General features: G+C 38.9%; 1 protein-coding gene across 1 annotated transcript in view; it reads left to right on the plus strand.

Annotated features, from left to right (window-relative positions):
• C13H2orf73 (chromosome 13 C2orf73 homolog) overlaps positions 1-19,323 on the plus strand; it is a 38,961-nt gene extending 19,638 nt beyond the window's left edge. The window contains 3 exon segments of the mRNA XM_062208836.1: positions 17,700-17,815; positions 18,966-19,163; positions 19,165-19,323. Of these exon segments, the coding sequence (XP_062064820.1) occupies positions 17,700-17,815; positions 18,966-19,163; positions 19,165-19,323 (473 nt within the window).
• The last annotated feature ends 4,757 nt before the right edge of the window (positions 19,324-24,080 follow it).

The following is a 24,080-nucleotide window of genomic DNA, read 5'->3' on the forward strand; positions in this document are numbered from 1 at the left end:
TGTAGTTCTCATCTAACAAGGCTTCTTTCAAGTAATTGCTTTGGGTCCAGTTTGAGTTCTTAAGTAGAATAACCACTAAGAACCTGAATATCTTCTTTGATGTTCTCACACTTGGATGTTCTTCACTGTTGTGGGCTTTTTTGGAAAGTCTTCTGTGAATGCCTAAATGAACACAGTAGTTATGTCTAACTTTAATAGCTGTAATATCTGGGTAAGGAATTTCTATAATAACTCAGATTACTTTCTCTCCTCTTATTGGTCCCCATGAAGAAATTAGGCTTTTTTTTTTTTGAGTTATTTTGAGATTCTAGGCATCTCTAGATCACTATTTAGAGAAGGATTCATTTTTAATTGATTTAATTGACTTCTCTCAGTGAGGTATTTCTATTTGAGTTATCATCGTAGCAAGCCCTTCAAATTTAGTTTTTTAAAGTAAGAGCCATCTTATTTTCTCACTGTTCTTCAATCTGGCCTGGGCTTAGCTAGGCAACTTTCCATGTGGTTTTCGTGATGGTCACTTGTGTGGCTGCAGACTACCACTTGTTGGCAGATTTGAGAACCGGACAGCAGTATGCTGGGATGACCAGGCTTGACTTCTCCATTTGATGTCTCCATGCAGTTTCTCCAGCAGGGTAGTTAGAGTTCTTACCTGATGTCTCAGGGCTCCCAAGAATGCAAAAGCAGAAGCTACCTTTCTTTATGTTGATGTCCAGAACTGACATAGTGTCACTTCTGCCACATGCTGCTAGTTAGTTAATCACCAGGCCAACACATATACAGGGAAGGGATTTGAACACTTAAGATAGATATCGTATTCACTGGGACTACTCATGTAACAGACTACAGGTATATCCTTGAATAACGGTACTGACAATGAGAGTTTAAGAGTGGCTGTCTTCACCTTTCTTGGTTTGAAAATATTTTTAAATTGTCCTCACTTTAATGAATGAAAATATGGCAAGGTATAGAGCAACCTGTTTCAAAATGTGATCTTCAGTTTCTAAGAGAGCCTTGTACACATCATCATCAACTTAAGATTTAAAGTAACATTCCAGTTTTAACATTACAAATTTTTAAAATATTTCTTCCCTTAAACCTTTAATTTTTAAGTTTTGGATAAAATAAGGATAGTGACTTTGATTTTTTTCTTTGATGGTTAATTCAAGTTGAGTGGAACAGATGAAATATGCCTTAAGAATGAGTTATTTACAAACATAGTCAATTAAATTCCATTACATTTTAAACTGCAAGTTTGTTGATTTAATTATGTTCTGTTTTCACTTTAAATAACTTGATAAAGAAAACTTAAAACTTGGACAATCAAAACCTTCCCAGGGATGGGCATTTAGCCTAGCAATCAAGATGTTGGTTAAGAAGTCTGTGCCCCACATCAGGCTACTTTCGTTTGACTCCAAGCTCCAGCTCCTAATTCCAGCTTCCTGCTACTGCAGATCTTGGGGGAAAGTGGTGATGGCTCAAGTAATTGGGTTCCTGCCACCCACATGAGAGACCTGGATTGAGTTTCCAGCTCCTGGCTCTGGCCCTGTCCCAGGCCAGCCCAAGCCACTGCAATTATTTGAGTGTGAACTAGTGGATGTGAGTTTCTGTGTCTCTTTACCTCTCAAATAAATAAATTAAAAAACATTTTTAAACCTTCCCAAACAAATAATTCATATAAATCTCATAAATTAAACCTAGAACATACAATATCTAGTAAATCTTATATAGATCTTATAATAATATAGTAAATCCAAATCTCTCATTCATCTTAATATTGTTTATAAACTTAATCCTTTTTTAAAAATTTATTTGTTTGAAAGGCAGAGTTACAGAGAAGTAGAGGGAGAGAGGGAGAGGTCTTCCATCCATTGGTTCACTCCCCAAATGCTGCAACGGCTGGAACTGGGCTGATCCACAGCCAGGAGCCAGGAGCTTTTTCTGAATCTCCCATGTGGGTGCAGGGGCCCAAACACTTGGGCCATTTTCTACTGCTTTCCTAGGCCATAGCAGAGAGATGTATCAGAAGTGGAACAGCTGACACTTGAACACACACCCATATGGGATGCTGGTACTGCAGGCAGCAGCTTTACCTCCTATGCCACAGTATCACTGGCCCCTAACTTAATCTTGTTTCCTTAAAATTGACAGTGTGACACTAGCAAACTACTAGATCAGATTTTTTTCTGACATAGTATATTACCAGATTGTAGACTGAATTGTATTTACTTTATCATCTCTATGTTTAAACAGCTTCCCAAGGCTGACAATATTACCAACCAATTATTTTAGTAGTAGTGTGTAAATCCTAGAATATTGATTTTGAATATTAATAAAACATTAAAGTATTTGTTTAAAAAACTATTCTGTAACCAATCTTTGTTACCCTATAAGAAACACTGTTTGATATGCTATTTATGTTAAATCTGTACTATGGCTGGGTATTGCGAGGGCTTTTAAAAAATTGAGAAATAGGGGCTGGCACTGTGGAGCAGCAGGTTAAAGTCCTGGCCTGAAGCTCCGGCATCCCATTTGGCGCCAGTTCTAGTCTTGGCTGTTCCTCTTCCAATCCATCTCTCTGCTATGGCCTGGGATAGCAGTAAAAGATGGCCCAAGTCCTTGGGCCTCTGTACCTTGTGGGAGACCTGGAAGAAGCTCCTAGCTCCTGGCTAGTGGCTTTGGATTGGTACAGCTCTAGCCGTTGCTGCCATCTGGGGAGTGAACCAGCAGATGGAAAACCTCTCTCTCTGTCTCTACCTCTCTCTCTAATTCTGTCTTTCAAATAAATAAATCTTTTCTAAAAATTGAGAAATAAAAATTACATGTATACTACATGATATTTGAAATACATATACATTGTGAAATGACTAAATTCAGCTAATAAACATGTGGCATTACTTCACCTGCTTACCATTTTATGGTTGAGAACTCTATATGGATACTGGTTCAAATCCCAGCTGTTGCATTTTTGATCCAGCTCCCTGCTAATTCATTAACCTGAGAAAGTAGCAGAAGATGATGTAAGTACTTTGGATCCTACCACCCAAGTGAGAGACTTAAGTAGACTTCCTGGCTCTTGGCTTTGACTTGGCCCAGTCCTGGCTGTTGAGGCCATGTGGGGAGAGAATCAACAGATGGAAGATCTCTCTCTGTTTCTCCACCCTTGCCCCAATTCCATTTCTCCCTCTCTCTCTGAAACTCTGCCTTTCAAATAAATAAGTAAATATTTTATTTATTTTTTAAATTTATTTGACAGGTAGAGTTATAGACAGTGAGGCAGAGAGAAAGGTCTTCCCTCTGTTGGTTCACTCCTCTACGGCCAGCACTACACCTATCCGAAGCCAGGAGCCAGGTGCCTCCTCCTGGTCTCCCATGCAGGTGCAGGGGCCCAAGCACTTGGGCCATCCTCCACTGCCTTCCCGGGCCACAGCAGACAGCTGGACTGGAAGAGGAGCAACCGGGATTAGAACCCAGCGCCCATATGGGATGCTGGCACCACAGGCTGCGCTGGCCCAAATAAGTTAATATTTTAAAATGGATACTTTATTTTTATGGAGCTTAAGCTGTTTTTCATGATAAATGCTCATTAGATTATTGTAAGTGGTTTATTTCCAAAGGTCTGGAAAAGGTTATGTTGATCATTTTGCCTGTGTGCTTATTGTTTTTGTAAAAGAGCAGCATTTTGGAGGTCCTTCTTCTACCATGCCCACTGGTTTTCATCGTATCAATCTCTCTTTCCAATCTGCCAACTGTGTTAGCTTTGTTGTGGTGTCTTTCATTAATGGAGTATACTGAATTTTGTTGTAATCAAATTCAGCAATTTTTCACCCTGTGGGTTGGATATTAAGAGTTTTGTTTAGGAAGAGTTTTCCTAGTATTAGAACACAAAAATTTTCCCACATTATCCTCTCTTGATTTTATAATTTTGCTTTTCATAATCAGGTCTCTAGCCTTAGAGTCTACCATTTTGTTCAGTATTAAATAAGAAACCGGTTTTATTTTTCATCATGGATGAACCAATTTTCTGCATATCATCTATAAAACATTTTAGTTCTTGGATTAGTACCAAAATGTCTCAATTATATGGATTTATAGCTTGCCTTAATATCTGATAGAGAAAATCCCCATTTACTCATCTTTTCAGAGTTGATCTCTCCGTTTATGGGCCTTTATTTTTCTGTTCAAACTTTGGAAATTATAACATCTCAAAATGTCCAGCTATAACTTTGATTGATTTGTGTTGACCTTATAGTTTAATTTGGGAAAGTTTGTCACCTTTATAACATACAAGGTCATCTATCCAACAATATGGAATGTATATCCAATCATACTTTTATGCATTTAAGAGAGTTTAAATTTTTTTCTCGATAGAGTCTTGTGAATTCTTTTTCAATTTCTGTAAAATTTATACTGTAAAATTTTTGTTTATGGAGAATATACAAGAGTACTTCAAAAAAGTTCATAGAAAATGAGATGGAAAACTAAGTTTACTGGGGCAGGCAGTTGGTGTAGTTATTAAAATACTTCTTGGGACATAAACATTGTGTGCTACAGTGTCTGGTTCAAATCCAAGTTCTTCTGCTTCTGATGTAGCTTTCTTCTGCTGTGTGTGTTCTGGGAGGCAATGGTTGAAATCTCAAGTACTTGGATCCATGTCACCCATGTGGGTTTTAGCTCCTGGTTTTGGTCTGACCTAGCCCTAGCAGTTTTAGCATTTGCGAAGTGAACCAGCTGATGAAAGATTTCTCTCTCTCTCTCTCTCTCTCTCTCTCTCTCTCTCTCTCTCTGTCTTTCAAGTAAAATGAAAATAAATTTTATTTTTAAAAGATTATTTGGGTACAAAAATATTTTGAAACCTATGCATAGATTTTTCATAATAATTATTTTCCATCAACTTTTTAAAAACCTCTTTTTACATTACATTTACCAATAGATTACCACTATTGTGGAGAAATGTGGATTTTCAAATAAATTAAAAATTTTTACTTTCATTTATTTTAGAGAGGTAGAGAGAGCTCTCATCTTCTGGTTCATTCCCCATATGCCCACAGTTATCAAGGCTGGATTTGGCCAAAGCTAGCCAATGGTAACTCAATCCAATTTTTCCACATGGGTGGCAAGAATCCAATCACTTGAGCTATCACCATGTTTTCTGGGGTCCACTTTATTTTGTTTTAACTTTTGAGAATGAATATAAATTTCCAAAGTACAACTTATGAATTACAATGGCTTTTCCCCCCCATAACTTCCCTCCCACCTGCAGCCCTCCCCTCTCCCGCTCCCTCTGCCCTTCCATTCATATCAAGATTCATTTTCAATTATCTTTATATACAGAAGATCAGTTGAGCATATATTAAGTAAAGCTTTCAACACTTTGCACCCACACAGAAATACAAAATGAAAAAATACTGTTTCAGTACTAGTTATAGCATTAAATCACAATGTACAGTACATTAAGGACAGAGATCCTACATGAGGAGTAAGTGCACAGTGACTCCTGTTGTTGAATTAACAAATTGACACTCTTGTTTATGACATCAGTAATCACCCTAGGCTCTTGTCCTGAATTGCCAAGGCTATGGAGGCCTTTTGAGTTCGTTGACTCTGATCTTACTTAGACAAAGTCTCAGTCAAAGTATAAGTTCTTTCCTCCCTTCAGAGAAAGGTACCTCCTTCTTTGATGACCTGTTTTTCCACGGGATCTCACTCGCTGAGATCTTTCCTTTAGGTCATTTCATTTTTTTTTTTCCAGAGTGTCTTGGCTTTCCATGCCTGAAATACTCTCATGGGCTCTTCAGCCAGATCCAAATGTCTTAAGGGCTGATTCTGAGGCCAGAGTGCTGTTTAGGACATCTGCCATTCTATGAGTCTGCTGTGTATTCCGCTTCCCATGTTGGATCGTTCTCTCCCTTTTTGATTCTGTCAGTTAGTATTCGCAGACACTAGTCTTGTTTATGTGATCCCTTTGACTCTTAGTCCTGTCATTATGATCAATTGTGAACAGAAATTGATCACTTGGACTAGTGAGATGGCATTGGTACATGCCACCTTGATGGGATTGAATTGGAATCCCCTGGCACGTTTCTAACTCTACTGTTTGGGGCAAGTCAGATTGAGCATGTCCCAAATTGTACATCTCTTCCCTCTCTTATTCCCACTCTTATATTTAACAGGGATCACTTTTCAGTTAAGTTTCAACACTTAAGAATAATTGTGTATTAATTACAGAGTTCAACCAATAGTACTAAGTAGAACAAAAAAAAACTAAAAGGGATGAAGTATTAAGTTGTTCATCAACAGTCAGGGCAAGGCATGATCAAGTCACCATTTCTCATAGTGTCCCTTTCACTTCAACAGGTTTCTTTTTTGGTGCTCAGTTAGTTGTCACCAATCAGGGAGAACATATGATATTTGTCCTTTGGGAATGACTTATTTCACTCAGCATGATGTTTTCCAGATTCCTCCATTTTATTGCAAATGACCGGGTTTCATTGTTTTTTACAGCGGTATAGTAGTCTATAGAGTACATGTCCCATAGTTTCTTTATCCAGTCTACTGTTGATGGGCATTTGGGTTGGTCCCAGGTCTTAGCTATTGTGAATTGAGCTGCAATAAACATTAATGTGCAGACAGCTTTTTTGTTTGCCAATTTAATTTCCTTTGGGTAAATTCCAAGGAGTAAGGAGTAGGATGGCTGGGTTGTATGGTAGGGTTATATTCAGGTTTCTGAGGAATCTCCAGACTGACTTCCATAGTGGATTAACCAGTTTGCATTCCCACCAACAGTGGGTTAGTGTCCCTTTTTCCCCACATCCTCGCCAGCATCTGTTGTTGGTAGATTTCTGTATGTGAGCCATTCTCACCGGGGTGAGGTGAAACCTCATTGTGGTTTTGATTTGCATTTCCCTGATTGCTAGTGATCCTGAACATTTTTTCATGTGTCTGTGGCCATTTGGATTTCCTCTTTTGAAAAAATGTCTATTAAGGTCCTTGGCCCATCTCTTAAGTGGGTTGTTTGTTTTGTTGTTGTGGAGTTTCTTGATCTCTTTTTAGATGCTGGTTATTAATCTTTATCTGTTGCATAATTTGAAAATATTTTTTCCCATTCTGTCGGTTGCCTCTTCACTTTCCTGTTTCTTTTGCTGTACAGTAACTTCTCAATTTGATGTAATCCCAATAGTTAATTTTGGCTTTGACTGCCTGTGCCACTGGGATCTTTTCCAAGAAGTCTTTGCCAGTGCCAATATCTTGCAGGGTTTCGCCAATGTTCTCTAATAATTTATTTTTTTTAATTTTTAATTTTTTATTTTTTTATTTTTTGACAGGCAGAGTGGACAATAGAGGGAAACAGAGAGAAAGGTCTTCCTTTTTGCCGTTGGTTCACCCTCCAATGGCCGCCGCGGTAGGCGTGCTGCGGCCGGCACACCGCGCTGTTCCGATGGCAGGAGCCAGGTGCTTATCCTGGTCTCCCATGGGGTACAGGGCCCAAGAACTTGGGCCATCCTCCACTGCACTCCCTGGCTACAGCAGAGAGCTGGCCTGGAAGAGGGGCAACTGGGACAGGATCGGTGCCCCGACCGGGACTAGAACCTGGTGTGCCAGCGCCGCAAGGCGGAGGATTAGCCTAGTGAGCCGCGGCGCCAGCTATGTTCTCTAATAATTTAATGGTGTCAGGTCATAGATTTAGGTCTTTGATCCATGTTGAGTGGTTTTTGTGTAAGGTGAAAGGTAGGGGTCTTGCTTCATGCTTCTGCACATAGAAATCCATGTTGGTTGCCATTGGTTCACCCTCCAATGGCCGCCATGGCCAACGTGCTGCAACTGGCGCTCCATGGTGATCCGAAGGCAGGAGCCAGGTGCTTCTCCTGGTCTCCCATGGGGTGCAAGGCCCAAGCATTTGGGCCATCCTCCACTGCACTCCCGGGCCACAGCAGAGAGCTGGCCTGGAAGAGGGGCAACTGGGACAGGACCAGCACCCCAGCTGGGACTAGAACACAGTGTGCCAGTGCCACAAGCAGAGGATTAGCCTATTGAGCCGCGGTGCCAGCCAGGAATTGGTTTTAGATCCTTGATCAAATATAAGTTGGCTGTAGAGGTTTGGGTTAATTTCTGATGTTTCTATTCTATTCCATTGGTCTATCCATCTGTTTCTGTACCAGTACCATGCTGTTTTGATTACCACTGCCCTGTAGTATGCCCTGAAATGTGGTATTGTGATGCCTCCAGCTTTGTTTTTGTTGTACAAGATTGCTTTAGCTATTCTAGGTCTCCTGTGTCTCCATATGAATTTCAGCATCATTTTTTCTAGATCAGAGAAGAATATCTTTGGTATTTTGATTGGTGTCACATTAAATCTATAAATTGCTTTTGGGAGAATTGACATTTTGATGATATTGATTCTTCCAATCCATGAGCATGGAAGATTTCTCCATTTTTTGGTATCCTCTTCTATTTCTTTCTTTAAGGTTTTGTAGTTTTCATCATAGAGATCTTTAACGTCCTTGGTTAAGTTTATTCCAAGGTATTTGATTGTTTTTGTGGCTATTGTGAATGGGATTGATCTTAGCAGTTCTTTCTCAGCCATGGCATTGTCTGTGTATACAAAGGCTGTTGATTTTTTGCATTGATTTTATATCCTGCTACTTTGCCAAACTCTTCTATGAGTTCCAGTAGTCTCTTAGTAGAGTTCTTTGGATCCCCTAAATAGAGAATCATATCATCTGCAAAGAGGGATAGTTTGACTTCTTCCTTCCCAATTTGTATCCCTTTAATTTCTTTTTCTGTCTGATGGCTCTGGCTAAAACTTCCAGAACTATATTGAATAGCAGTGGTGATAGTGGGCATCCCTGTCTGGTACCAGATCTCAGTGGAAATGCTTCCAACTTTTCCCCACTCAATAGGATGCTGGCCGTGGGTTTTTCATACATTGCTTTCATTGTATTGAGGAATGTTCCTTCCATACCCAGTTTGCTTAGAGTTTTCATCATGAAAGGGTGTTGAATTTTATCAAATGCTTTCTCTGCATCTGTTGAGATAATCTATGGTTTTTCTTCTGCAGTTTGTTAATATGGTGTATCACTTTGATTGATTTGCGCACACTGAACCATCCCTGCATACCAGGGATAAATCCCACTTGGTCTGCGTGGATGCTTTTTCTGATGTGTTGTTTATTCTATTGGCGAGAATTTTATTGAGGATTTTGCGTCTATGTTCATCAGGGATATTGCTCTGTAATTTTCTTTCAATGCTGCATCTTTCTCTGGCTTAGAAATTAGGGTGATGCTGGCTTCATAGAAAGAATTTGGGAGGATTCCATCTTTTTCAATTGTTCTGAATAGTTTGAGATGAATTGGAGTTAGTTTTTCTTTAAATGTCTGGTAGAATTCAGCAGTGAATCCATTTGGTCCTGGGCTTTTCTTTGTTGGGAGGGCCTTTATTACTGTTTCAATTTCTGTCTCAGTTATGAGTCTATTTAGGTTTTCTATGTCTTCATGGTTCAATTTAGGTAGATTGCCTGTGTCCAGGAATCTATCCATTTCTGATAGATTTCCCTGTTTGCTGGCATACAAGTCCTTGTAGTAATTTCTGATGATTCTTTTTATTTCTGTGGTGTCTGTTACATTTCCTTTTTCATCTCTGATTTTATTGATTTGGGTCTTTTCTCTTCTTTTTTTTAGTTAGTTGGGCCAATGGGGTGTCAATTTTATTCAGTTTTTCAAAAACCAGCTCTTCATTTGGCTGATTTTTTATAATTTTTTTATTCAATCCTGTTGATTTCTTCTCTGATTTTAATTATTTCTCTTCTCCTACTAGATTTGGGTCTGGTTTGCTGCAGTTTTTCTAGATCCTTGAGATGCGTTTAAAGCTCATTTATTTGGTGCCTTTCCAATTTCTTGATGTAGACACCTATTGCTATAAACTTTCCTCTCAAAACTGCTTTTACCATATCCCATAAGTTTTGATATGTTGTGTTGTTATCCTCATTTACTTCCAGAAAGTTTTTTATTTTTCTTTTCATTTCCTCTATGACCCAGTGTTCATTCAGGAGCATGCTGTTCAGTCTCCATGTGTTTGCATACTCTCTAGGGATTCCTGAGTTGCTAATTTCCAACTTCATTCTGCTGTGGTCTGAGAAGCTGCATCGTATGATTCTAATTCTTTTGAATTTGCTGAGACTTGCTTTATGGCCTAGTATGTGGTCAGTCCTAGAGAAGGTTCCATGCACTGCTGAGAAAAATGTAAATTCTTTAAATGTAGGATTGAAAGTTCTGTATATATCTGTTAGATCCATTTGGGCAATAGTGTTGATTAAATCTGCTGTTTCATTGTTGATCTTCTGCCCGGTTTACATGTCTATTTCTGAGAGTGGAGTATTGAAGTCCCCTAGTACTATTGCATTGGAATCTAAGTCTCCCTTTAAGTCCCTTAACATATCTTTTAAATAAACCAGTGCCCTGTAATTAGGTGCAAATACATTTATAATAGTTACATCTTCCTGTTGAATTGAACCCTTAATCATTATATAGTGCCCCTCTTTGTCTCTCTTAACTATTTTTGTGTTAAAGTTTATTTTGTTTGATATTAATATGGCTACATCTGCTTTTTTTTTTCATTTCTGTTGGCATGGAATATCTTTTTCCAACCTTTCACTTTCAGTCTGCATGCATCTTTGTTGGAAAGATGTGTTTCTTGTAGGCAGCAAATAGATGGATTTTGTTCCTTAATCCATTCAGCCAGTCTATGTCTTTAACTGGAGAGTTGAGGCCATTAACGTTCAATGTGACTATTGATAAGTAGTAATTTTGCCCTGCCATTTTCCCAAAGATATTTTCTAGTGTATGCTTTGAGCTTCCTGTGATCCTTTACTGGGAGTTTTCTTCCTTTACCTTCTTTCATATTGATGGCCGTGTTTCTGTGTTTCTGTATGTAGCACATCTTTAAGAATCTTTTGTAGGGCTGGACAAGTGGCGACAAATTCTTTCAATTTCTGTTTGCTATGAAAGGTCTTTATTTCACCTCCATTCACAAATGAGAGCTTGCAGGATATAATATTCTGGGCTGGCAGTTTTTCTCTCTTAGTACCTGGGCTATGTCTCGCCATTCCCTCCTAGCCTGTAGGGTTTCTGATGAGAAGTCAGCTGTGAGTCTAATTGGAGATCCTCTGAGAGTAATCTGACATTTCTTTCTAGCACATTTTAGGATCTTTTCTTTATGTTTCACTGTGGTGAGTTTAATTACAACTTGTTGTGGTGAGGATCTCTTTTGGTCATGTTTACTAGGGATTCTATGAGCTTCCTGTACTAGGATGTCTCTGTTCTTCTCCAAACCCAGGAAATTTTCTGTTAGTATCTCACTAAAAAGGCCTTCTAGTCTTTTCTCTCTCTCCATGCCTTCAGGAACTCCTAGGACCTGAATGTTGGGTTTTTTAATAGTATCCCGTAGATTCCCAACAATATTTTTTAGATTTCTAATTTCCTCTTCTTTTGTTTGGTTTGACTGTATACTTTCCTGTTCTCTGTCTTCTAAGTCTGATATTCTCTCTTCTGCTTCACTCATTCTGTTTTTAAGGCTCTCTAATGTGTTTGTCATTTGATCTATTGAATTCTTCATTTCATTATGATTTCTCTTCACTATCACCATTTCATGTTCTACTAGTTGCTCATTTCATTTTGATTCCACCTTAATATTTCATTTTCTTGAAGGAGATTTTTCTATCCTGTCCAGTAAGGATTTCTATAGTTCAAGAACTTGTTTTTGAGAACTTCTTAATGTTCTTATCAATTTTTTGAGATCTGTTTCTTGCATTTCTTCTATCTCTTCATCTTCATAATCTTGAATTGAGGTGTCTTGTTCATTTGGGAGCATCATAGTGTCTTCCTTGCTCTTGTTTCCTTGGTTTCTGCATTTGTTGCTTGGCATTGTGGAGATATTCTTTGGTTTCTTTGCTGTGGTGTTTTTTCTCATTATACTATGACTCTGGATTCAGTAGACTGTATGCTTTTGATGGATCCTTAGAGGCATGTGATGGGTGTGGCCAGAGAACTCTGGTTCTTCAGTGTTAAGGGTGTGCCAAAGGTGACTCACCCAGGTTGTTTTCTCTCTCTCTCTCTCTCTCTCTTTTTTTAACTCAGAAGAGAAGTAATTCCACACAGCTGAGTGGAATTGAGGGTAGTCAATGTATGAAATCTGGCCCCTGTGGTTATAATATTTGTCTGCTCTGCCCCAAGGACCACACAAAGGGTCTATGCAGTCCTCCGTGAGATCTCAAATTTCCCTGCAGTCTCCCACCGGGTTGCCAAGATTACCGAGTTTGTGTACTCCGTGAGTTCTCTCCCACACCCTCAGATTTTCACAGTCTCAGTTCATTAGCTCCACACCTTCACTAGGTCTTAACCTCTGTTATTTCTCCCCACCAGAGTCAGGTTTTTCTGCTTGGTTGATGGTGGGCACTACTTATGTCCAAAATGGTGCCTGCTCTTTATCTTGCTTGCCTTTGTAAGCTGAGTGGAGAGAGAGGCTCATGTCCGTGCTGGTCCCTTTTATTTATTTTTTTCTCTCCTCTAGTTAGCCTGGTGAACTTTCCCCAGCAGGGCTTCAAGCTTCATTCCCTCTAGGCTCTTTCTGCCGTTTCCCCACCAATGTCTCTGGCTACTGACCTCACCTTCCCTTCCAGCGCTGGTGCGTAGACTCCATGGCTAGGCTCCCGAGCTATGGGTGCCCTTGCTCTCCCCATAGGTCCTCTGTGTCACATCCACTAGATCTGGAAGAGTTTCCTCTGAAATTTTTTTCCCGAGCCTTTCCCTGAAACTACAGTAACTCCACTTTTATTAAACTATCTTCACCTGGACTATCAGTGCATGCTCTCACTATTCCGCCATCTTGGCTCCGCCTCCCCACTTTAGCAGGGAACTGGAGTCAGGAGCCAGAGCAAGGTGAAACCCAGGTACTCTGATATGAGATGTGAGTGTCTTTACTGCTAGGTCAAACACCCACACCAAATCTGAGTTTTTATGGGTTATACTACTTATTTTTTCTGTTCTTTAGTCCTTTTTCAAGGAACAAAAAAACTTTTTAAATAAGATTTATTTTATTTTTGAAAGGCAGAGTTACAGAGAGAGATGGGGAGAGAGAGAAAGAAAAAAAAAAGAGACAGAGAATATCTTCCATCTGCTCCATCTGCTTGTTCACTCCCCAAATGGTGACAATGACCAGGACTGGGCCAGGCTGAAGACAGATCCAGGAGTTTTATCTGGGTCTCCCACGTGGGTGCAGGGGCTCAAGTACTTGAGCCATTTTCCACTGCTTTTCCCTAGCTAATGCATTAGCAGAGAGCTGGATGAATACCAACTGGCACCCATATGGAATGCTAGCTTAATCTGCTATGCTACAGTGCCAGCCCTGAAACAAAAATCATTGTTATTTTCTTCCATATGTCTTAGACACTCACCTTGATTTATTTCTAGTCTTATTTGAGTTCTGCCTCTATGAATTTTTCAGAGTATGTCTATTTTGGGGGGAATTCTTCTGGGGCCTTTTTTTTTTTTGCCTCCCAATGTGTTTTTTGACTTCATAGTTAATGAAAGTTTTGCTGGATATAAAAGCTTAGGCTTAAAGTTTTTGTTTTAATATTTTACTCGGGGCCAGCACCATGGCGCACTAGGTTAATCCTCCACCTGCAGCACTGGCATCCCATTTGGGCACTGGGTTCTAGTCCTGGTTGCTCCTCTTCCAGTCCAGCTCTCTGCTGTGGCCTGGGAGGGCAGTGGAGGATGGCCCAAGTGCTTGGGCCCCTGCACCTGCATGGGAGACCAGGAGGAGGCACCTGGCTCTTGGCTTCAGATCGGTGTAGCTCCGGCTGTTGTGGCCATTTGGGGCTTGAACTGTAGGATGGAAGACCTTTCTTCTCTGTCTCTCTCTCTCACTGTCTGTAACTCTGTCAAATAAATAAATAAAAAATCTTTTAAAAAAAAGAAATATTACTCAGGTATCGCCTTGTGTCCAATTTGCTTTGAGTAATTTGATATTAATCTTCTTATGCCATTATAGGTAATCTAACTCTTCTTTTTGAAAACATTTACAATCTTTCCTTTGTCTGAGGTCACCTATAACTTGGTATCTTGGGTATATGTCTTAGGTATGAGTTTTTCCATACCTACCCTGCAGGATTGGGAAGAGAATGAGAAGCTTTGGGTGCAAAATGTAAGAAATCACTCCCAGGTCCATGCTAATGCCTCATTCAATATTGCTTTCCTTGAACCTTACTTGCCTCGTTTTATTCCTATCCCTGTTACTCTCTTGGTCTCCTGTAAGCTCATTCAGTCTTATGTCTTTGATATTCCTTGAATTATTGGATAGTTACCATTATTTCTTCAAAAATCTCCTTTCCTCCGCTGCTTTTGAATTCTGGTGTTGGTACTTCTACTTTGCATGTGTCTTAGCTCTTCTTTTATTTTTATTTTTCCTTTCCTATTGCCTTTGAGAGAGCTTCTCAACTTGCTTTTCTAGTTCATGAATCTTTTTATTATTTATTCTACCTATTTTTAAAAATTTTACCTGTTACATATTTTCATTTCTAGCATTTTCATGATTCTTTTTATGACCTCTTGTTTTTGCTTCATATTAATAATATCTTCTTTCATATTTTGAAGATCATTATCAAGCTTATTTAAAATTCTTTGTTTATTGATTCTAATACTTTTACACACAACACATTTTTACATTTTCTTTCTTTTACAGCTAGTGTATAGTTTATTATAGGTCTTGCTCCCCTAAGGGAATCAGCCCTATGGGGGCAAAGGCTACAGACCAGGGTCTGATTGTGTGCCTGCCAGTAAATTTAAGGAAAGAAAATGAGGCTCACACTGGATAGCTTCAAGCACCACTAAACTAGTTTTGACCATTGGCATTTGCTCTCACTTTACTGGGTTCATCCTCTAGTTAGGAAGCTACCTCCACCACCTTTAAACTGTTTGAAAAGAGGCATCACTGAAGGAAGGCAATCTCTTGTGTTTAATCCAAATGCCCAAGGGGACAGCCGGCTTCTTATCCCGAAGGGGTTCTCTGTTATTCAGATGTTATTCAGATGTTGCTGTGTTGACAACATATGGCTAGGCAATGGATGCCAGTTTCTTGTGGCCTTGGACCAAGCAATGCTCTTTGAAATGCAATGAGTGGGGGGAGGGAGTCAAGAGCATGTCTTGAAAGCTCTCCTCACTTGGCTGCAGCTGACCTTCATACCTTCCTGCCCAACCTGCCACCAAGCCTGCATACCAATAAACTAAAGCATTTGAGTTTTGCTCCGTGTTTTGATAGTTCAACAGATCCATGCTTCCTTCTTCCTTCTATGGGGTCTCCTTTTGTCAGGATAAAAAAAGAGTTGTCCTCTTACTATCTTTGAAGACTCTCCATAATTTGATCACAGCATTACAAGTACTTTATAAACATTGCCCATAATCGTCACAATTCTGAAAGCAAATTATTATCCCCATTTTAGAGAGGAGGAAATTTAATCTTAAACAAGGTAAGTGATTTTATCAAAGTCATATGGCTAGGAAATCTGGTAAAACCAGATTTTCAAAACATGTTTTTACCCCAATATGTATTTTGGATATCCCACCTGATTCATACTCACTGCTTCATTTTCTCCAAGATATATCAAACATATATCTGAAAACACTAATGTTCTATAAGCTTGACATGGTAGTCTTACTAATTGACATAAAATAAATATGTTATGGGTAGAATGTTCCTGATATAGTGATTAAATATTTCATAGTTTCTATTCTTTACATGCTAACAAGACTTTAAAAAAAGGTAGTGATTAATTAGAATATGAATTTTAGTAGCTGACCTCAATTAGAAATCAAGAAAAAAGTTGTCAGTTAATATTTCTTTTTTTTGCTAATTGGGAAAAGATTACCATTTTATATCATATATAAATATATGAATATTGATGTTCCTGATATCAAAATTAGTTTATATCTATGTATAAGTATCAAACTGAATTCATGAAAGCTTAGTAAATGTGGATTTAGTAACATTTCCTTTCTTACAAATTCCCCCCAATTTTAAGATGTGTTTTGAATTTTAATATATTTTAATAGTACATGTAGTATAAAATTCAAGTGATATAAAAGGACATACAGTGATAAATGAATCCATCTGGGTCCTTATCACCTAGTTCTCTCCCGCTGCAGTAACCACTATTACCAGTTTCATGTATACTATTCCATAAATATGCTAGGTCTACAGAAACTCTTATGTACATTTTTAAAGGGAGAATTGAAAATCTTCTTCCTTGTCAGCATTTTACCTTGCTAAAAAGTATTGATCTTCAGCAACAGTTAGAGGTTGCTCCAATTCTTTAAATAACTTTCTCTGCTGAAAGGGAAGCTAAAGTGAGTTTGTAAAATTATTTAAATAAACATATATGGAGTTAAAAAACAATATAATAAATACTTATATACTCATTATCCAAAATGAAAGATTATTTTAAAAGTTATTTTTAGAGGTTTTATATTCTTGTGAATGTTCAGAATCTCTGTCATGAGGTGAAATGAAAAGAATTCTGTGTTCAACTATAATAAAAGCAGCCCTAGAGTCTTCCAGTTAATTCCTTTACTGCTATCTGGGAAGAACTTACGCATAGAATTTCTAGTCCATCATCTTTTTTTTTTTTTTTTTTAAGATTTATTTGTTTGTTTGAAAGGCAGAGTTACTGAGAGGCAAAGAGAGAGGAAGAGAGAGAGAAAGAGAGATTCTTCCATCTGCTAGTTCACTCCCCAGATGGCCACAATGGCCAGAGCCGAACTGATCCGAAGCCAGGAGCCAGGGGCTTCTTCTAGGTCTCCCATGTGGGTGCAGGGGGCAAAGGACCTGGGCCATCTTCTACTGCCTTCCCAGGCCACAGCAGGGAGCTGGATCAGAAGTGAGGCAGACAGGACTTGAACCAGTGCCGATAGTCCATCATCTTAACCATTTGACCACAAGCATGGATTTGGTATAGAATTTCTGATACATTTTCTAGTAGTAAAAAATAAGTTGAGGGGCTGGTGCCGTGGCTCCCTTGGTTAATCCTCCACCTGTGCCGCCAGCATCCCATATGGGCTCTGGGTTCTAGTCCCAGTTACTCCTCTTCCAGTCCAGCTCTCTGCTGTGGCCTGGGAAGGCAGTGGAGGATGGCCCAAGTGCTTGGGTCCCTGCACCCACATGGGAGACCAGGGGGAAGCACCTGGCTCCTGGCTTTGGATTGGTGCAGCGCCATCCATGGCAGCCATTTGGGGAGTGAACCAACAGAAGGAAATCCTTTCTCTATGTCTCTCTCTCACCATCTAACTCTATCTGTCAAACAAATTTAAAAAAAATAAATTGTACTGCTGCTTTTCCTAAAACTTATTGGTATCTGTGTAAAAAGCATATGTGATATATTTTAAGGCTCACAGATATCTAACATTATTATATTAGTATTAGTTGAATTAGTCTTTAAAATTACCAGTAATTCCACTTATATGGGCTAATTTGTTTTGATTTGATTCTTTTTATGAAGAATGATGAATACATGTGTTTTAAGTAACCTTGCATACTTAAAGAATTCAATTTTGTTAGCAATTTTTATGAAGTATAAATATTATAAATACTGATTGTCTTTCTATATACTCACATAATTTTTGTCCTGACTTCACAAAATCTTTTCTTTCTCGTAGTTCCACTTGCCTCTCCTGATGTGTCAGCAGAACATCAAAATAATTTTATAGAACGCATCTCTTTTATACATCAATATGATGCCAGGAAGACTCCCAATGAGCCTATCTGGGGAAAGGTGAGATATTATTTGGAATTAATTAAATAATACTTTAGGACAGAATAGGTTTATGCTATAACTTTAGCCTTTTCAAGTGATAATCATCCTCTAAAAGTCTGGTTAATTTAAATAGACCAGCATAGTAGGATAAAATCTCAGCTGTATGCCATAATAAAAATCAGGAAATGATGTTATGCTTTTGAATCATAGTCTTTGGGATTTGATATATTTAAATTATTGAAGTCATTCATTTTATTTCATGACAAATGAGTTTAGAAAAATTTTACTTTAAAAAAATTATTTATTTATTTATTTATTTATTTGAGACAGACAGAGCTCCCGTCTGCTGGTTCCTCTCCAAATGCTCACAAGGCCAGGGGGACTAAAGCTGGGAGCCATGACTCCCATGTGGGTGGCAGGGACCCAACTACTTGAGCCATCACCAGCTGCCTCCCAAGGTGCACATTAGCAGGAAGTTGGAATCAATAGCAGAGCCAGGACTCAAACCCAGGTACTCTGATATCATGGGATGTGTACATCCCAGCCAGCATCTTAACCACTATGCCAAACACTAACCTGTCAAACTTTTTGATAGGCATAATATCTGTGCCACAGGGATATATATATACATATATATATATATGCAGCAGATATATATATATGGCTTAAAAAACCAAGTGGAAATGTCATAGTCAGTAGTTGGATCTTTTTTCTACATACAGATGTTTGCTTTCATATTTCCTTATAACTAAGGCTTTTGTTGGAACTAATAGACATTTGGAATGCAATCATAAATCCTTAGGTCTATGAATTGAAATTATGTTATATCCATAACAACCTACTGTATAAGAAATGAAATTTGTTGTGAATGGTGTTGTACAAGCTAATGATTAAAAAAAATTAAGAATTGGGGTTGGTGAGATGCTGCTTTTTTCTTTTTTTCCTTTCTGTTCATTTGCTGGTGCACCCTATATTTTAATTTGTTTAAAAGATTTACCAATAATTATTATATGGTGTCTTTAGTTTTGGAGTAGAGGTCATCAAATGAAGAAACAGAAATAAGTTCCTGCATCACCAAGACTTGAGCGAACCTAGGAACTCACTTCACAGCTGTAACTTCTAGCAATTTGTGTCCCCTGGTTAATGTCAACTTTGTTTTCCTTTCCAGAGACATGGAACTTTTGTGCAAAGAGAGATAAAACCAGGGAGTAGGCCAATAGTTCCTAAGGGAACAGAGGTATTACTGAATGCTCCAAGGTCATGTTCATCCAAACAGTCCAAAAACACAGAGAAAGGAAAGTCAGCAGAAAGCAGAGTGATCTCACCAAGTCTCTGCCGACAAAAGTCCCAAGAGCTGTTAAAGACTTAAAACTCAGTTATCAGAAACAGACGTCAGACAGGCAGCCAAGGCAGGCCCCAGAAGTCCAGAGAGAAGGGAGAAGATTGCGGGAACCTTTCAGACGGCTGTGGAGACTCTTCTCACCAGGCACAAGCCTTTACATCCACCAATAAAGAAATGTGGATAAAACAGGGTAAATTACCTTCTTCAGATAAAAGCACAATCCTTTGAATGTAGAGATTTCAGAATCATTGTACAGGCCCCAGTGCTTGCTTTTCTGTTGCCAATAACCTTAGAACATATCATGTACATAAATGGGACAAGGGACAAGAAGATAAAAATACACCCACATTTTAAGAGTAGTCCCCAGTTGTGGCATATCATGAGACATGACGTCTGTGTGACATATTTACAAGCAAAACAACAACTTTTGTACAAAAATGAATGTAGTAACAAATTACAAACTTTTAGAGAAGATGGGCTTTAGTTACAGACATGGAATCAAAATTGGAAGGTTGCCTCTAATTCGTATGAGCTGTGTGACCTTAGGTAAGTCACTTAGACTCACTAGGCTTCAGTCTGCTTACCTATAACTTTAGGAAAATAGCAACTTCATAATATCGCTGAGCATGAGGTTATGTACATTAATCAATAATGGTCCGTGTAACCACCTCATCACTATTACTGTAATTATAATTTTAGTTTAAAGATCATGCTTTATAAATTAAAATTTTCCTTTGTCTAGAACTTACAGCTCATTTAAATACAATTAAGAGTGTGATAATCTATAGTAGAATAACTATAGTTGGCAACAACTCATTAAATGTTTCAAAATAGCTAATAGAAGGATTTGGAAGGTTTCTAATACAAAGAAAGGATGTATGTCTGAGATCATAGACATGCCAGTTACGATGATCTGATCATTATGCATTGTATCCTATAAATTTATGTAATTACTTTGTGTCATGAATTTCTTTAAAGAATGAAAATTTAAAAACATTTCTAAAAGTAGAAGATATGTATACACATGGGCTCTTTCATTCAAAGACATGTGGTTACTTAGGATTTCAAAATATTTCCTAATTTTTTCTACTACTTAGATTATTTCTAATATTAACTCAGCCTTTACTTTGTGGGTGAGTTTGATAAGGATTAACTCCACTGGTGAGTCTTATTTGTGTGTTTGATGTGCCACAATATATTCACTATAAGATGGGTTCTATGCATCCAGGTAGGAGTAGGTAGAGGACGCCTCTGCTGTGAAGCTTTATAAGTGTCCATGAGATGTATCAGCTTCGTACTATTATCTTCAGTATTCATAACACAACAGCTATGGCTTTAGCTCATTGGTCTCCACTAAGGAAATTGCAATAGATGGCAAAAGAATGAATGTTATTATTATAAATTTGTGTCTTGGGGACTTTAGTTATTACATCATGGCAGATTACAGGTAACAGTGAATCTCTTCTATTAAATACATATATTGATATGGCTAAACAAAATGGCACATATACCCAAGCTCACAAAACAATAAAACCCTCACATTCCAAAAAAGGAAACTAGCTTATTTCTGTATCAATATATATTTTGAAGATATTTCCTTGTAGATGAATGTAGATTATCTCATTTTTAATAGCTTCATAGTTCATCTTTCATAGTATAGATTGATGACTATACTAATATAATTAAAACAATAATGCAAGTTTTGGTAGTGGTGAGGAAGAGAGGTTGTTAGCAGATTTGGAAAGAGGTTTTATTATCAAGAAACTTTAATTTTAATCCACACTGGAACAGAAATGGAACCTTATTGGCTTCCAAAGTAGAGAGAGAATTCAAACCTGCCTAAAGCTAACTCTCAAATGGCTGGCCTGTCAAATTCAAGACACGGTCCACTTCACTCATCTAACTGGAGTAGCAGCAAGAAAATGAAATCCTAAGTTTATACCACATTCCAGTTTGGACTATGACTTTGCTTGCTGGACGTCTCATGAGACACAAAATAAAAATAAAAAATAATCTTGCTAGTTATACTTCTGAAGTGTTTGAGAAAAACAAGTTCAGAAACCCTGCAGAGAGATATTTCCAAGAAGAAGAGAAAAAAGTCACAAAATAAAGTCACATGGGGCCAGCGCTGTGACATAGAGGATTAAACTGCCACCTGCAATTGCATATGGATACCAGTTTGGGTTCCAGCTGCTCCACTTCTGATCCAGCTTCCTACAAATATGACTGAGAAAGCAGTGAAGGATGGCCCAAGTCCTTGGGCCCTTACACCCATGTGAGAGACCCAGAAGAAGCTCCTGTCTTCAGATGGGCCCAGCCCTGGCTGTTACAGCCATTTGGGAAGTGAACCAGCAGATGGAAGAACTCTCTCTGTGTAACTCTGTATTTCAAATAAATAAATTTTTTTTTCAAAAAAGAATACAGTCACAAACAAAAATTACAAATCACACAAAGAAGAAAAGCAAACAGAGCAAGAGTCTGAAAAGAATGATTAAAACTTTAAAACTGGAGATAATATAATTGATTGTATAATTGAAACACTTTCAAATTTTTTATTTTCTACTCTAGAAAATTTTATTTCTATCTCTGTTATTTCCATCCACTATATTCTCTTCTCTACCTCTGGAACAGGTACTAGCTAAATGTTCAAACACTTGAATTTACTATGTTTCTTAACTTTTCTCTCATTATCTTTTTTATGGTATAAGTAAGTAATGCAAGAATCCTCTTCTAACTTTCTGCTAACTAATTTGCTTTATAGCCCTGTCCTTTGAAATGCAAACTATTTATTGAAACAGAAGACCGTATATTGGGTGTGGGCATTTGGTACAGCAGTGAGATGCCACTTGGGACTGCCCTGCTTCTCCAACCTCACTGTATGATTCTGTTCATGCTGCAGCTACCCACTGCTTAGCACAAGCAGAGCAAGGAGGAGATGATTGATTTGCTGCTCCATATGCAGTTGCCTGATTTTTCAGTGATAAGTGCTCCATAGCCCCTTCCATCTGTTCAGATCCATTGACTCTAGGCTCATCATTGTATCAGACATACCTCCACTGCAATCTCTATGCATACACTGGGCTTCTGTGTCCTTTAGTCTTGTTCCTCCAGACATTTGTTTCCTCATAATAATTTTCAGAATTATAAAATCTCACTGTCTCCTGATCAAAAGTTTCCCTGTTTCCCAATTTCATTAAAATGTATTGTGATACTTATATTTATCTGCATACATTTTTATGGGCATTAGGGGACAAAAGAATCAGATAAATATGATCAGTCTGCCATCTTAAGTCAGTCTCTAATTTTCTTTTAAATAAATAATTTGCAAACTTAGTACTTTAATCATCAATAAATAACAAAATCTCTGCAACAGACCTCGTGGTAGGCTGACACACATCCTTGACTGACACAGTCCTGATCCAATGAAAGTGTTTCAGAGAAGACGTGCAGGATCTGGGGTCAAACAGCTCAGTGAGGGGGCTACTACCCTAAGCTAAGTTGGTCCTCAACTTTTTCAAATGCAAGGACATCATCTTGTTTGAAAAGTTTATGGTCTTTACACAATAGTTAGTTGAACTTTCAGTATCTCCTGTTTAAGAAAATGCATAATGGAAAAATGCAATGATTATTTCCAGGTTCAATTCTCTCTTTTTTAGCTTCTAAGGGTGTGTCTCTCCAAAGTTGAATTCCATAGTCTATTATAAAGTCATAGCTGCCTGTCAGTACAAATAGTAATCTTAAGATTCCTGAGGGGGCTGACATTGTGGAGTAGAAAAGTCGCTGCCTGTGACACTGGCATCTCATATGGGCACAGGTTCAAGACCCAGCTACTCCATTTTTTTTTTTAACCCAAAGTGGTCCATGGCAGTTGAGGTTTATTTCTTTTGTTTGTTTGTTTTTTATTTGAAAGTCAGAGTTACATTGAGAGAGAAGGAGAGGCAGAGAGAGAGAGAGAGAGAGAGAGGTCTTCCATCCAATGGTTCACTCCCCAATTGGCCACAACGTCTGGAGCTGCGCCCATCTGAAGCCAGGAGCTTCTTCCAGGTCTCCCACGCAGGTGCAGGGGCACAAGCACGTGGGCCATCCTCTACTGCTTTCGCAGGCCATAGCAGAGAGCTGGATCAGAAGTGGAGCAGCCGGGACTCGAACCGGCGCCCATATGGGATGCTGACCCTGCAGGCAGCGGCTTTACTGGCTACACCACAGCGCTGACCCCGCTGCTCCACTTCTGATCCAGCTCACTGCTAATGTACCTGGAAAAGCAGTGGAGGATAGCTTAAAGTCCTTGGTTCCCTACACCCACATGGGAGACCTGGAAGAAGCTCAGGCTCCTGACTTTGGCCTGGCACATTGGGGTTATTTGAGGAGTGAACCAGTAGGTGGAAGATCTCTCTCTGTCACTCTCTCTCTCACTGTGACTCTGACTTCTAAATAAATAAATAAATAAATCTTAGGCCAGCGCTGTGGCTCAATTGGCTAATCCTCCACCTGCGGCGCCAGCACCCCGGGTTCTAATCCCAGTTGGGGCATCAGGTACTAGTCCCGGTTGCTCCTCTTCCAGTCCAGCTCTCTGCTGTGGCCCTGGAGTGCAGTGGAGGATGGCCCAAGTGCTTGGGCCCTGCACCTGCATGGGAGACCAGGAGGAAGCACCCAGCTCCTGGCTTCAGGTTGGTGCAGCACCGGCCGTGGTGGTCACTAGGGTAGTGAACCAACAGAAGGAAGACCTTTCTCTCTGTCTATCTCTCACTGTCTATAACTCTACCTGTCAAATAAATAAATAAATAAATAAATAAATAAATAAATAAAAAATTCATTGGCCAGCACCGCGGCTCAATAGGCTAATCCTCCACCTAGCGGCGCCGGCACACTGGGTTCTAGTCCTGGTCAGGGCGCCAGATTCTGTCCTGGTTGCCCCTCTTCCAGGCCAGCTCTCTGCTGTGG

Source organism: Lepus europaeus, chromosome 13 (genome assembly GCF_033115175.1).
Source record: "Lepus europaeus isolate LE1 chromosome 13, mLepTim1.pri, whole genome shotgun sequence".
Lineage (NCBI taxonomy): Eukaryota > Metazoa > Chordata > Mammalia > Lagomorpha > Leporidae > Lepus > Lepus europaeus.